Consider the following 14,915-nt stretch of genomic DNA (forward strand, 5'->3'; position numbering starts at 1 on the left):
TTGTATCCTGTTGCACATCTCTGCACCTTTTATTTGGCCATCTTTTTGGAAATACCAAACATGACATAAATTTTGCAGCTTCTGTTATCAGCTGGGTAGTGCTAACGACCTGGTGATATCAACACTTAGTTAACATTGTTCATTCTTTGGACTAAATGCATTCTGTAGTAACAGAGACGATGATCTCAGTAGGAGTCACACTTGTAGCCCATTCATTGTCACCAGTCCCAGGGAACACACAGGAACTCCTTTAGCTCTCTGTGTTGCACAATTAATATTTTTCTCAAGAAATGCTTCCAGCATTCTTTTCTGAGCACTTTCCAACTCCATTCTTTCTGTTGGTACTTGAAAACATCTTATATTTCTACTTGGACACCAAGTTGTAATGCATCTATGAAGGTGAATCATGCCTAAAACAATTCCTCCTGGTACCATTATGTGCTGCTTCCATAACTCTACATACTTTAATAGGGTACCAACACCACCAGAGAGGAAACTGGCCAAGCAGTTAACAGACTGACAGCATCTGCCTCATTAGCACTGACTACATTTATCTCATGCCCTCAAACTTTGCAAACAAAGCTTCAACACCCACCTAGTATTTTAAAGCCATATGTGCTTACAGGTCTTCATGAGTTACCTTGAAATTAATCAGTTAAATCATGGCTGTCAGTTGTTTTGCATGATTACTAACTCATTCATATAATTACTGCCTAACAACTATTCTGAGAGCAAATTTCATTGTACATCCTATTCTTTGAATCTCTTCAGCTGATTACTTCGTAATTGCCTGCTACAGTAAGATTCTTCCAGAAGAATGCGGAGATCCAATTTAAAGACACTTGACATCATCAGTTGTCTGTAAAACTCTACTCAAAACCATTTAAAATGTGTTTTTTTGATTAAATTGTTCTCAACTTTGTCTGTCTCTTGCACTCAGTAATCTATACATAGTAGACTAATGCAACAACTTTGGGAGTGTGATAAACACTGCTTTATCCTCATGAATTCCATGTTTTGGTCTTTCAGACCTGGCCTCCAGCTTAGGACAGCTGCAGGTTTTGGATCTGTTCTTCATTGGCTTGCTAATAACTTCACAGATGCAAGCAATCTTGCTATGAAGCTGCTCATTGTTACCATCTTTGGATAACGATATTTTCCTAATGGATGTCAATTGCTCTTAGTATGCAACATCTTCTATTTCAGAATATTTGAATTTTAGATCATCATTCTCACCATATAGCATTTTATTTTGATTTCTCTTCACATTGAATATTCACACAGTAAAAATTTCCACAAAAAAACCTTCTGTGGCCACTACCTTTCTAGCGATGATGGCAGGCTGACCACCACTGTAGATTTTGCATTGATGTACCTGAATACAAGTTATTTACACTTATGCATCAGCGTAAGTTTTGTTCTTAGTTCTTCTGAAGTAAGGTACATTCTGTCTCACATGCTGCTGATCCCTCTGCCCCCCAACAGCTTCACTGACTTCCAGAAGCCTCTCTTTTCTCAGTTGCTACTGCCATACTCTTTGGAGAGCTCTTTCATCACGCATATACCGCAGTACTTCTGATGATACTCAGTTAGTGGCACTTTACTCTCACTCGAGTTTTCCACAATCTCTAGAAGTGGAATTTAATTGGGGATTCTGGCAGCTCTCCAAAGATGCTGCTCTCTCAATTTATGGCCTGTGGGCACACTTCATCAGCATCTGGAACTTCTGAAATTCATAGCACAACTTCCAGTATGAATTATACATATGCCACCGTTCTTTGAAAATGTCCACTCTTCCTTCACACTCACTGATATGTTCTGTTGATCAGACACTATTCAAATTGCTAAAATCTGTATATTCTTTTAAACGGCATATAAAATTATTAGTTTCACATAAACAGGAATACTAGCATTGGATTTAGGAACGAAACTGGAATCTTGGCTTTAGTGACTCTCTTAAGCCACACAAATAAAGCCTGTCAAAATGAATGTTTGCCACCTCAGATTATACTAGCTACCACATCAGCTCAAGGAGAAGAATCTTCAGGTATGTTCATAGATATGATGAAAACAAGGATGCTTCTCTCATTAGAAAGCATCATAAAATGAGATAGAGAAATCACTTAAAAGTCAAAGCAGTTACGTGACTTCTGAAGATGAGATTCTGCATTTGGCTGCCTCTGCCTAAGGCAATTAGAAGCCTCCATGATGTTTAAATCACCTTTAGTATCTTCCCTTGGCTGTAACTGCCTCATATAGACTATTCTCCAAAATAAACATCCTTTCTGATTACAAAAATGTAAAAAAGTTCTAAATGGCTTTGAAAGGAAAAGGAGGAAATTAATCTCACCAAAACTGTGCAACAAAGGGAAAAAAAGATACTCTTTAAGTGAGAGGACTATCACCACAGAGTGCAATGAGAAAGGAGAAGAACAAAGAAATGCTACTCAGTGCAGTTCAAATTCAACTTTCCTCCTTATCCATGGGGAAGTCAGAAACAGAAGAAAATGTGGAACAGCTGGGAAGGATAAAAATATCAGGAGATGCAACAAAGCAAAGCATTCTCCCCTATCAATAGGTTTCCCTTTGATGAAACAAAAAAAGATTTTAAATGTGTGTGTTTTAAACAGAACAAAAAATGAGAATATGCAACAGACAGGTATAATGGATGAGGAGCAAGATGAAAGCTCTGAGATGAATCTCCATTGTTATGAAGTGCTGCTTTTTTTTTTTCCTGGTCCTGTACAGCTCCCTTACAACTAGGTAATTACTTAGCTCCTGACTCTACACCATTAAGATTACAAAATGAAAACTGGGCTGCTGTTGAAAAACTTAGCAGTATAGAGATTGCTATTTTATTATGGACAGTTATTTTGGTGGTAACGCCAATAAAAAATAGAATATGCCATTGACCAGAGAACATCAACAAAAAGCTCATGATCTAGTCAGCAGTTCATACATACAAGCTTATCTGTATGTATAGCTGCTGCATTCCCAGCTTCTTTTTAAAAAGCCCCTGCTTAAATATTGTTCCCTCATGTCTGCACACATCCTGACCTCTAAACCAGGCAGCATAAATAGAGGGCACTGGGCACAAACAGCCCTTGTGTTCACCTAAATCTTAAAAATAAGATAGCACCATTATCAACAACCACCACAACTGTGTATTAAAAAAACCAAATAAATGCTGTTAATCCCTCTAGGGAGGCAGGAAAATGATCACAGGAATCTTTCTAGGATATTTCCTTAAAGGCTCAAAAAATTTTGTTTACTGCACCCCCTGTTAATTGATAACTTTTGCATTTGCATCACTAGTTAGTTACAGCTCCAGTGTTCTCATCTAGTCACACTTCTGTACCAATGCAGAGAAGGTGATGCAGCAAACTATAATTTATTTACAAACTACAAGTAACTCCATGTGTTAAATTTAGCTGGCTGCACCCAGCAGTGAGGGGCTTTCCAAAAACCATCTTCCAGAAAAACAAGCCAAACTGCATTAGCTCAGTTCCTGAGCAAAGGAGACAGAGATTGTTACCCTGATTGCATCAATTACCAGTGCTGTAGTTGGCAGAACCCCCCCAAATTACCATGAAAAAAGGGCAGGGAAGCAGAAGATTACTATATTTTAAGTCAATAGCCAACACAAAGAAGGAAAAACCTGAAAACTGCTTGAACCTCAATCTAAAACTGCATGAATCAGCTTAGTTCAGCCAGCCAGTTACTAGCTCAGGGAAACACCAAAACTAGCCAAAGCACAAAAAGCACAAGGCCAAAGCAGAGTGCCATCACCAGAAGCTATAGTGCCGTTCCATTTCTCTGTCTCCAAACATAACAAGTAATTTCATCATTTCTGCATTTCAGTAGAAGTTTAATTTTACCCAAAACCTCATCTAGAGCTCCAGGAGATTTCATCAGTGTTGGCAGATCCCCAGCACCCATTCCCTGGCTAGAAGAGGACTTTTCACAGTTGCAGTGCAAAGCATTCAGACACAACGCTGGGAATCCTCCCCCTTCTCCTCATTCCCAGAGACTGACACTCCAGGTTTAAGAAGCTTGTTTTAGAAACACCGGTGTACAAACGGTGACACTGGTTCACAGTGATCCCAGTGTTTTGTCTCCTACAACAGTCATTTGCAGATTTCTTGGGAAGAGTGAGAACAGAGCAAATTCATATGGTATTTCCCCCAGTACTCTTCTAGTCTCTGACTATTTTCAGCTCAGGGAACTTTCTGCTCCTGTTGTAGTTTGTTCAGTTCCCAGTGGAGCTCTCTTTCACTCATGTTTCCAGTCTCGCCTGATTTCTTGTAAACTTCTTGTATCACAGCATCCTTTAGCAAAGTGGCTTTGGCTACTCACCTCTCCTTGAAGAACCACCTCCTTTTATTTGATTTCCTGTCCGACTATTATTTCACTTTATTTTAGTTTTGTAGTTCCTAGTTTTTCTGCAGGAAGACACAACCAACAGACAGTCCCTCCCCACCTTTCCACACTACACCTGTTCTGGTGGCTCTCTAGTAACCCCTTTACGCTATCTTTTCCAGGGTGAAGGGTCCTAGCTTTTGCAGTCATGCCTCATGTAGAAGTTGATTTGTGTCTTCCATTGCCCTTCTGTGAATCCTCTAGATCCCTACCATTTTTGAGACAACGGGACCAGTACGGCATCGTATGTGAAGTGTGGTGAACTGCAATTTTATACAGTGATACTGTATTTTCTCCTTCGCCATCAGTTCTTTTCCTAATCAATACCAATATTTTATTTTCTTCTTTTGACTGTTGCTGAGCACCAGCTTCATGTATTCCGGGAGTTATCCACCAAACTCTCAGGTCTCTCCTGAGTAGCAGGGATCACTACAGAGATCTACTGCAAAAGTGAAGGTAGGACTGTTTTGTTTTCTGCACGTGTATCACTCTACATTTTCCTACACCAAGTTTCACCTACCATTTTATTGCCAAGCTTCACAAAGACTTTTCTAAGATTCTTGACAACTGGCCCTTGCCTTTACTATTTCGAATACCTTCACATCCTTACTAAACTTTGCAGCTCAACGTTCAAACTCATTTCAAGGCCACCCATGAATACGGTGAACAGGTGAGAATCCAGCACAGACCCCTGCAAAACTCCACCGGTAACCTGCATCCATTATGAGGATCCATACCAGGACTCTCTCATTTGTGCCACAGCTGGGATGTTTATCATGCAAGGTAAGCTACTTTGCTACCCTTTTTCCCCCCCCCCCCCCCTCAGCGCCCAGAATGCTTGTTTTAGTTAAAAACCAGAGAATGAACACTGGCCATCACAGCATTTTATTCTGTTGTTAAAGATGACAGGACAGAGGAATCCCTCGTGGTAATGTTAAAGTTTCCAGTATATCAATGACAAAATGAGAAGTACTACAAACCCCAAAGGTAATTTCCTTAAAAAGGAAAGCAAGCAGAAGAGAAATAGCATAAGAATCAGCTGATATCCAGGCAGACAGGAACATTATTACCACGAAATCTTTGCCACCCATCCTCCCATATGAATGACACAAAGTATGATGAGCTGGTAAATACCTCAGGTTCAGTGGAACTTGTGGATACAGTTATCGAAAAGAGAAAGCATAACGGCATCTAGCTATTTATTACTCAGGTCATTCCAGTGCAGATTTGTCATCTGCTTTAAAATTATTGAAGGTGCTCGATGAGATGCAGAATGCAACGAAAACAAGTCAGGAATGTTCTAGTCTGCAAAATTTTATTAAGCAACAGCTGGACAACTCTTACAACTCCAAATCATCAAGGAAAAATAGGGCAATCAGTCTATCTCTCAGTTATGTAGACAGTAAAGAATCTGGACAAACCACATTTTTATAGGGAAACCAACAATGCTTTCTAGGCACCTCCTGCAAAATCTATTACACAAGATACATAGAAGGAGAGGCAGATCAGGGTAGTTTTTAAGTCCAATGGAAAGCAGGTATACCACGGTATACTGAGGAAAAAAAAAGAAAAAAAAAAGAAAACTTGAGATTCCAAAAAATGTATTTAAAAAATAGCATAGGTATGTAAAAGTACACAAACTGTGTACCAAATTTTTAAAAGCCTTAAGAAAAACATGCTGGGCTTCCTAGCTTAAGAATGCATGCACCTGCATGGGTATATGCTCATTAAATAAGAATAAAAAAATTTTCTAAAATCACGTTCAAAGTTATAGTACCAAAATAATGCATTTATAAACAAATGCAACTCCCCTTCTTTTTCAGGAAACACTACAGTGCCTTTTCAATCAAATGCATCCCCATGCTATTCCACAACACCATATATTGTATCTACAATAAACAATGAGATCTTGAACAGACATACCCTTCCCCAAACGCACAACACACAAAAAGAAGCAGTGAATGCAGAAATAGTGAAACGAAAGGCAACCAAAGGCAAAACATGTATCAAGCAAACAAAGGAAACAAAGGGAAAATTAGGAAAGTTCTGAACAAATATCTTGAGACAACATAGGTAGGAATTACAAGCTGAGCACTGTTCCAATGAAATACTTGAAACTCAGGTGTCTGCACACTGGTAAAAAATGTTTCTTCTTTATTATTACTTTAATCTCAATCTGTATCTTAAACCATCTACTTGGCCAGTAAGATAAATATTCCACAAATAGACAACATTTGTCAGGATTCAGAATTGCTGAATCAGATCGTATTTTTGTATTTGTAATAATGTAAACTGGAGGGCAAGGATTAAGAATAAACTGGCAGGCTTTAACATCATACCACCTGATTTTTTTGTTTAACAATCTGGATAGGCGTTTGGTGTTTTCATTTATTTAATTTTAAGTTTCACAAAATCATGTTGTTCTGATCCTGCAGTCAGGTCTGGGTCAGCAAACCTGTGTGCTTGCATACTGCTGCACAACAATCAACTTGCCTTGAAGCACAAATTTCTCACTATGGAACCATTTGCAAAATCAGAAGTTGAAGGGTGAAGTTTTTAATTTTCTTAGCAAGAATTGCTTCACTGAATCCGATTTCATTCTTTTATTTGGTTAATTGTCTTAAAAATCTAATTTTCTAGATGCAGCAACAATCAAACTGCCTAAAGAAATTACCTCCTGATCCTTCTTCAGAGATATCAGGCAACACACAAAGCTAAGTCTTTTAATCTTAAAACATCTCTGTAGGATGTTTTTAGAAGAAAATTAAATAAGTACAAAGATATAAAATAATTCACATAGCCCATTGTTCACAAGTAGTAACTAATCTTATTCTGTTGAGAATGGTGCATGTAAATTCTTGCAAAGAGGACCTGTGGTGCCTACCTGCAGACTACTCCTGAGGACAGGAGGACTGCAAATTGGTATTTGCTGATGGAGGATTGTGCTTGCCTTAAGATGAAAGGACTTGAAAATGAAAAAATTCATCTACCAGAATTTTTTCATTTTTGTCAGCAGCACGGTAACACTTGCACTCTTATACTGGGAAAAACATGCCAATCCCTAAATAACAAACAGCTTGCTCTCCTGTGATGGAATCCTAGAAATGGGAATAAAAGACAAAAATCTGAATGACTACTCTGTGGCCAGGTTTCTACATCTAGCATTCTTCAAGAGAGGGTTATACGGAACTATCAATATAGTTGTTGGGTAATGCTTTATAATTTTCTTAAGTGGACATATTGGTGATGTAAGTCATTCTTACTTTATAACCACACAGAAATGGGAAAGTCCATTTTGGGTTGGATTCTACTCTCTTATATACCTTGGTGTAACCATGTAGTGAGGCTAGCAGTCAGCGGTCTGTCAGTGTGCCACGCAAGTGACTCGCATTACTAATCTCCAAGTCAGATCTACCAGTCTGGAGTGGTTTGGGCAGTGCAGAAACTTGCAGTTTCTAAACTGTTGGCTCTGGGAAACAGCTAGTGAAAACTTACTGTCTCCTCTCTGCTTTCTCTCTATCAAATCAATTTTTGTACTTGCTAACTTCTTCATGTGAGGATTTAAACTGTTTCTGACAGGTAATAGGGCACCAAGATTACATAGGATCACACACATCAGGCTGTAAAAAACAAATGCACAGAAATTGTCTGAGGCAATGACCAGGCAAGCTTTGAAATCTGTTTGGAATTTCTGAGAGGACACTAAAAAGACACACCAAGGAAAGTCTGGACCCACAGAAGGTCTAGGCTCAAGGCTTCAGCCAAGTCAGATATCTTTTCTGACATCTGTAGACCTTCAAGTGTCTTCATAAAAACAATGCAACAAAACTGGAGAAAGAAACGTTGGAACTGTTTTACTCGTGGCTGCATCACAGGAAGTTTATCTGCGATGAACCTGTGTGCAGATTTACAATATTCAGGCAGCCCATGGCACATGTTACTGCTGCGTCTGGAACTGAGGGCAAAATTGTTAACATGTTAATTCCCTTTTTTCCTCTTTCACCCTCCTCTTTCTTGTATTTTCTTAGGGTGTTGTTGCAGAAACGTGATATCCTCGCTGTTTCAAGCTAAAATTCGCCACTCCACACACGGTGCACTTCCTACCAGACTTCAAGTATCAATTCTTAGACTCTCTTAGGAGCTATATTTCAAGGACATCAGCCATATTTTTTCAAAAGGCAACTCCAGTGGGGCAGATTCTGATTCCAAATGGCCACCACGGCCACTGGCTGGCATTGGGGCTTTCTCTGCCCAAAGCTGCTGCAGCCAAACCCCATGGCAGCTTCACGCTGCTCTTGGCACAGACCTAGAAGGACGAGTGGAGGAATGCCTGCTCCACCAGGTCTGTGATGGAGCACGCTGAAGACGCAAAGCTGCTGCAGGCAGCATCAGGGCTCAGCTCCACCAGCCCTGCACAGCGCTAGCTCAGCTATCAGAAGCATTACAGCTGTGTTGGAATCAGCAGAGCCCAGCTGAAAGAAGGAATGTTGTTAGTCTGAGCAGAGGAAAATGCATCTACTGCTACACTATTTCTTGTGCCTCAAGTAGCTTATTCCAAGCTAACTTGCTTGTATCTCCGCATAGCGCTGAATTATGCCATTGCCAAACCCTACTAAACTGTGCAATGAACTTCTTACAAACTGACCATATATCGCTATACCCTCTTTTATCATGTAACCCACCTTATTTTATTTCTCAAGAAAAAGCACTGTGCTAAGAGGGAAAGCAAATCAAGTCTGGTATTTCGAAAACCACCCCCAACTGAAATATATAGTTAGAAGAAAAGGAGGAAAGCAGTGAAGAAGGACAGATTTCTGCAGGTCCCAAAGAAAACATCTATACTCTTCGTCGTCTACACAGTCCTCCACGGCAAACTTGTTGCATTCAGCTGCCAAAAAAAATTTTTGCCTGCCTGCATTATGAAATTTTGTATATCTAGCAAATACAGGTCTTCCTATATGCATTTTTAACTTCTTGCACCAAAACATACTGCTAACAAACAATTACTTACAAAGATGCTCTTTAAATATAAATAAGAAAGTGTATATAACTCACTGATACATAGTAATAAAATAATCCCTAAATCACTTATTACATTATGCAAGATAAATAATTTGGGTTTTGGACATGAACCGGAAATCTGCATTAAATTACCCTAAAAAAAACCCCAACACTCAAAACTCCCTAAAAACCCCACAACCAAGCCCCCCAAAACCCAAACCAACTAAAAACTCATAAACCCCCAGACTGTTACAATTATTGCACAACTAAAAAAAACAAGCTTTGGAAAAAACATACTTAACTAATGGAAATTACTGTACGTATAAAAGAACTAGGTATTTCTGAACACTTTGCTACATTCTTCCTAGAAGAACTTAGTTATCTACATAAAACCTGTGTTTTACTAATGAAATATAAAATGTAACTTCTTTTGGTTGAATGCAATAGTGATTATTTGGGGGGGCTTTTAAATTTGTTTCCTATATTGTATCTCAATGACAAAGAAAACAACTGTCACATTCACTTGTTCTCTGTATAATTTAGGACCCAGTTGCATCAGACATTTACATAATTTCCATTCCTTTTATTAAAATTCTAATATATTTGAGAGTACTTTCTCTCTCTAATACTGGCTATTCTCTACACAATTAAGATCCTCAATTAAAGGGACTCTCTTGAATTATTTTCAAAAAGATAAAAGATTATCTTATCCTATAGCATTTTCTGACAAGTAAATGGGAAGGATGTGGGAAATCTCATTTATTTTCCTAATTTTTGATAATTATTCCTTGTGCTTTGCTGGGGCAAAACCTGGGTATCTTTCTATGCCAAGGTTCTTTGTTAAGTGCCGTCAGAAGGATGCAGTCATGACCTGGGCCAATGAAACCAAATCGCTCCTTGTTGTACTGGGTTTAATTTCTTGGTTCTCTGTTAACATAAAACTGCCAGTAACTGGAAAAAATTGGCAACGAACCAAGTGAAGAGGAATACCGTTCTCTGGAAGGTTAAAGAAACTGCATGCAGAAGTCCTTCTATATAGATTAGATTTTGTTCAGAAAAAAAGACATTCATGTTGTTTCCATGTACTGACAATTTTGGCTTAAAAATACAGGTGATGTTTCTTCCAGCTGAAGGTTTCTGATGTGGCTGAGTGGCCTCAGCAACCAAGCAAGCAAGCAAGGAAGCCATGGTATGTTTCTTCTCTTACAGTGTTCAGTGTGTGCCTATAATACTCTAATTAGGGTATGACTGGTTAGCACAGACCTTGGAGCAGGTGAGGACTCTCATCAGCCAACTTTCCTCTTTGTGTACTGGAATCAGTGGACCGAGAATTCAACCTGCTGTTTGTACAGCATACAACTCAATATAGACAAAGGGCTTAATAGTGTTTCCTCCACACAAAACCCAAGGGAAACATTTTAATTGATTTTAAAGGGACCAGAACCAAATCCGTCTTAGTTCCTCTGTTCCACACACATTATACGTACAGGCACACAAACTGCTCAATAAATCAGGCATGTGAGAAAGAATACAAATGGGCCCAGACAACTGATGGAAACAAACTTCATTAATTAAAGCAAACAACAATCTGCTAGATGTCAAGAGGAATGATGTGCCTGACCACTCCCACACTCAAACAGAAGTTGCTGAGCTTTGGGATAACAGAGACATGGTACCATCTACCTCCCTCCTTCCTTCCTACCTCTCTCCAAGAAAACCATCTTGCAGGTGTTTTTTTCTGGACTTACCCTGTGGAACATGACCTGTGGATGATCTGCCCCGTCATCTCCCTTGGCAACTCCCTGAAACTCCCCTCTGCGACTGGCATTACTCCTTCCGTGCTGTACACCTCTAGAAGCCTCAGCAGAGCAGAAGTTAAAAGCATTTTGGTAACTTCTACTACAGCAGGATCTTATCTTAAGCAGTATGTTCTTCTAGAACAAATAAAATGCAACACACATCTGCCCTACCATTAGGATTTAAGAAAAGCAAAGAGAAAATCACGCCTATTCATCTTAAGTTATATAGAATTTTTCAAGTAAGAAGCTGAAATTGTGGATGAAAGACAAAGACAAAGCAGCCATCGACACCTCAACCAGCATACCTTTCTCAGTGTGCCTTTCACTTCAAACAGTAATTTCTGCAGGAAATCTGCAGTTACGTTTTGTAATCTAATGTCCAAATAATTACATTAATAGTTTTGGGCTTTCTGTATTACTGGGGAAACTACTTCCATATCAAAACATATTCTGTAGCAAAATGCAGGCAAGGAGGAAAGAGAGAAAGCAAATAAATATGTGCACAACACGTGGACAACACAGAAACTCTTCTGTCCAAGCAACCCTTTTGAAATGCTCAACAGGTCTGCATGTCCAACAGAAAGAACTGCAGAGTCATGCTACAGTTATTAAGCTTTCCTCTGTAACACTCCATGCAAACTTTGGCTTCCTGCTTTTAGCTGGAGTGTTATAATCTCAAACCACAGTCACAAAGCCTACTCAAGTAACAAGGTGATAAAAGGGATGATTCTGTCCAATTTTTCCTTCCTCTTTCAACTCATTCGTTCTCCAGCCAGCCATGATGTTTTCCCTGTAATGAAATTGCTTTCCTGATGAAAATGCTTCTTGTAATCACTTGCTACACTTCTGTCTCCTTCCTAATTCAAGTGCTCATCACTGTTGTAGAACTTGATTCACACTGATTGCTAAGAAGACTGAATACACTGGGCCTTCTTACTCACTCAAAATACTTTGTTTGTAAAGTGGTAAACACATTTAAATAAGGAGCATGTACAGGCATGGCCTCAGAAATACATCTGGTCACACCGTACCCCTCCCAGCTACAGGCCAAATCAGAGAACACTGTTGATCAATACGAGCAAAGAAGCAATGCTCACGATTATTTCCTCCCCTATTTTCTGTCACCTACTGGAAGATGTTTATTCCCAACAACAGAAGAAGCAACGCTCATAATGGTTTTCTCCTCTATCTTCTGTCACCTACTGAAAGATGTTTATCCCCAATAACAGCACACAAAACAAGCAGACATCAACTTCTTTGATGCTGTGGGTTTTTAAAACTACCCACTGGTAACAACTTTTCTCTTCTGAATAACACATCATTATTTAGAAATTATACATTGACCTACATAAGCCTCCTTGGAACTTGTGGTGCTCAGTTATTATCAGATATCAGAGAAGAAATACATGTCTTCAAGTATTACAGCTTCTTTTTTTTGCTGCTATTACTGATGTTGTAGTAGTAGTAGTAGTAATACAAACTGGACCAGAAAAAAAGTTACGTTCCCTGTTTTAAAAAGAACAGCATGATATAAGGCAGTCTATCAAAAAGAGCAGTCTTTTTTAATCCCCCTATGAGCTTACATCAGCTACTGTAGCAAACACGGCAGAACCACAACAAGCCAAAAGCCACACTTCTCCACGTAACACTGAATGGCTCCCAACCCTTCACTCTTTCTGAGACCCAGCACAACGCTTAAAAAGAAAAGAAAACACCTGAAAACAAACAAACAAACAAACAAACAAAACAGGAAACAACCCCCCACCCTCCTCCCCATGACTGATTAGAGTTAATGCCCTTCTGCTGGGCACCAAGAGACTTCCAGTTTTACTGCCGCCTTCTCTCCCAGGCACCTCTGCACACCTAAAGCAGGCTGCCCTGACATTTTCCGGTTTGGACTTTATGAGAAGGTTAACATTTTCCTCTCTCCAGTCTCTGCTTGTTCATTTGAGGCGTTGAGTCACATTAGCCAGAGCAACAGCAAAGGCTTGCACTGCAGAAAATGGATACTGAAAGTCCAAAATGTAAGCATTGCCATCAATCCTTCCAAACTGCATCACCTGGGAAGCAGGGGAAGAGGAAAAGGGAAGGAAAAAGAGAACAAAGTCAAAAGAAGTGATCCATAGAAGAGGAATCAGAGACGAAAAGTGCAACCGTTTTGCTCCTTTGTACAAATGCCTCACCTCCTGAGCTAGTATGAATGGGGCTGCTCAGAACGGGGTGTGCTGCCAAGGAAGAGCAAGAGCACTGTCCTAGTGGTCTCTATAGAGTAGCTGACTGCAGTGTTTGATTCTATAGAGTAAATTGAACTTTAAAACACGCTAGACTGTATACAGCATTGGTGTAAGTAGGTTGTCACCAATTCTTCAGCAGATGTGGGTTACACCAGCACCATGCTTTCTGCAGGAAAATGCCACTCTCTCCCTCGCAGAGATCCTATCATCAGCCCATCAGGAAAACAGATTTTGTTTTCAAAGAAAGAAGCTTTCAGGGAAGGGGAATAACCAATCTCCTGACTCCAGCACTTCATAGCTGGTAAGCTTATGTTCTTGGCAGTTCTATTTTCCTTTGCATAAACTTCACTAGTACATAAATTACACTGAGAATGAATTAGCAAAGGGGCAGTAGGAGCTGTCTGAAATGTAAAGCGAGGATAGTCAGGCTGTTCATTGTTCTTCCACAGGGAATATCTGACGTTTGGCCTGTTATTACTGCTTTTGCTTTTTCATTCACTTCATCAGAAGCCCAGATCGTATTTGCTCTACAGTGAAGATTCCTTAGCTAGAATGGAGGCTGTCTGTGCAAGCTGAGTCAGGCTTTGTTCCTCCACCAACAAAACCTGAGGCCAGGTGACTTTGCACAGCTGCCCATGGGCATGTATCCACAGTTATTTAACTGTAGAAGGCAGGCACGTAAATGGCTCTCATCACTGCCTTTTTAATGAGCTGCTGTTACAGACAAACAAAACCAAGAGACCACCACTGGTCATGCATGTTGGATACTTAAGGCATCTAACTCCCAAGTTAAACCAGAGGGAGTTGAGAGCCTTTATGTCTTTAATAAATCAAAAGTGACTTACAGAGATGGGACAGCTGGACAAGGAAATAAATATGTCTCCTGAGTCTCAGTCCAGTGTTCTGCTGACTGATACCACTTAACAGCCTGGGTTTGGTGTAGTAACATCCCACTCAGGCCAAGGTGAGAGAGCCTACAATTAAAAGTTTTTTGAGTTTTTGACCTATCCACAGACCACTCTAGCCACAGGCTAGAAGCAGTTCAGAAGCAGCCCAGGAGCGCTTTGTTCCAGGGAGGGTCAGTGCCTCACTAGCATTAAGAACCAGCCCCAGAGACCTGGTAACCCACAGAGGGAAAATCTGGCATGGAGGGAAGCTAACTACCTGTCCATCACCTCTGCCTTATCTGCTGACTGGCTACCCTTTGTGAGCATTGCAAGAAGGGAGCAGTGTTCACTCAGCTAGCTGTCATCCACAGCCACTGTCACCAAATGCAGTTATGCTGGGGAGATCTGCTACATTTATCACAAAATCTACCTACCTTCAGCCGTGAGAGCCAGTGAGCCTAAAGGAGGCCCTTGTTCCCATGTCTGACTGCAGTAAGACCAAACACATTTCGTACAGTTACTTTACAACTAAACTTCACCCTCCATTCTGAATCTAGACCTTTGCTGGCTGGTTT

At 40.0% G+C, this 14,915-nt stretch overlaps 1 protein-coding gene across 8 annotated transcripts in view; it reads right to left on the reverse strand.

The window, feature by feature from the left end:
- Positions 1 to 5,288: 5,288 nt before the first annotated feature.
- Positions 5,289 to 14,915, reverse strand: part of TULP4 (TUB like protein 4) — a 177,792-nt gene continuing 168,165 nt past the window's right edge. For all 8 annotated transcript variants that reach the window (XM_037391551.1, XM_037391555.1, XM_037391552.1 and 5 more), the window contains one exon: positions 5,289 to 13,279. In XM_037391551.1, the coding sequence (XP_037247448.1) occupies positions 13,163 to 13,279 (117 nt within the window). In that variant the 3' untranslated portion in view covers positions 5,289 to 13,162. The remainder of the gene's footprint in view (positions 13,280 to 14,915) is intronic.

Source organism: Falco rusticolus, chromosome 6 (assembly GCF_015220075.1).
Source record: "Falco rusticolus isolate bFalRus1 chromosome 6, bFalRus1.pri, whole genome shotgun sequence".
NCBI lineage: Eukaryota > Metazoa > Chordata > Aves > Falconiformes > Falconidae > Falco > Falco rusticolus.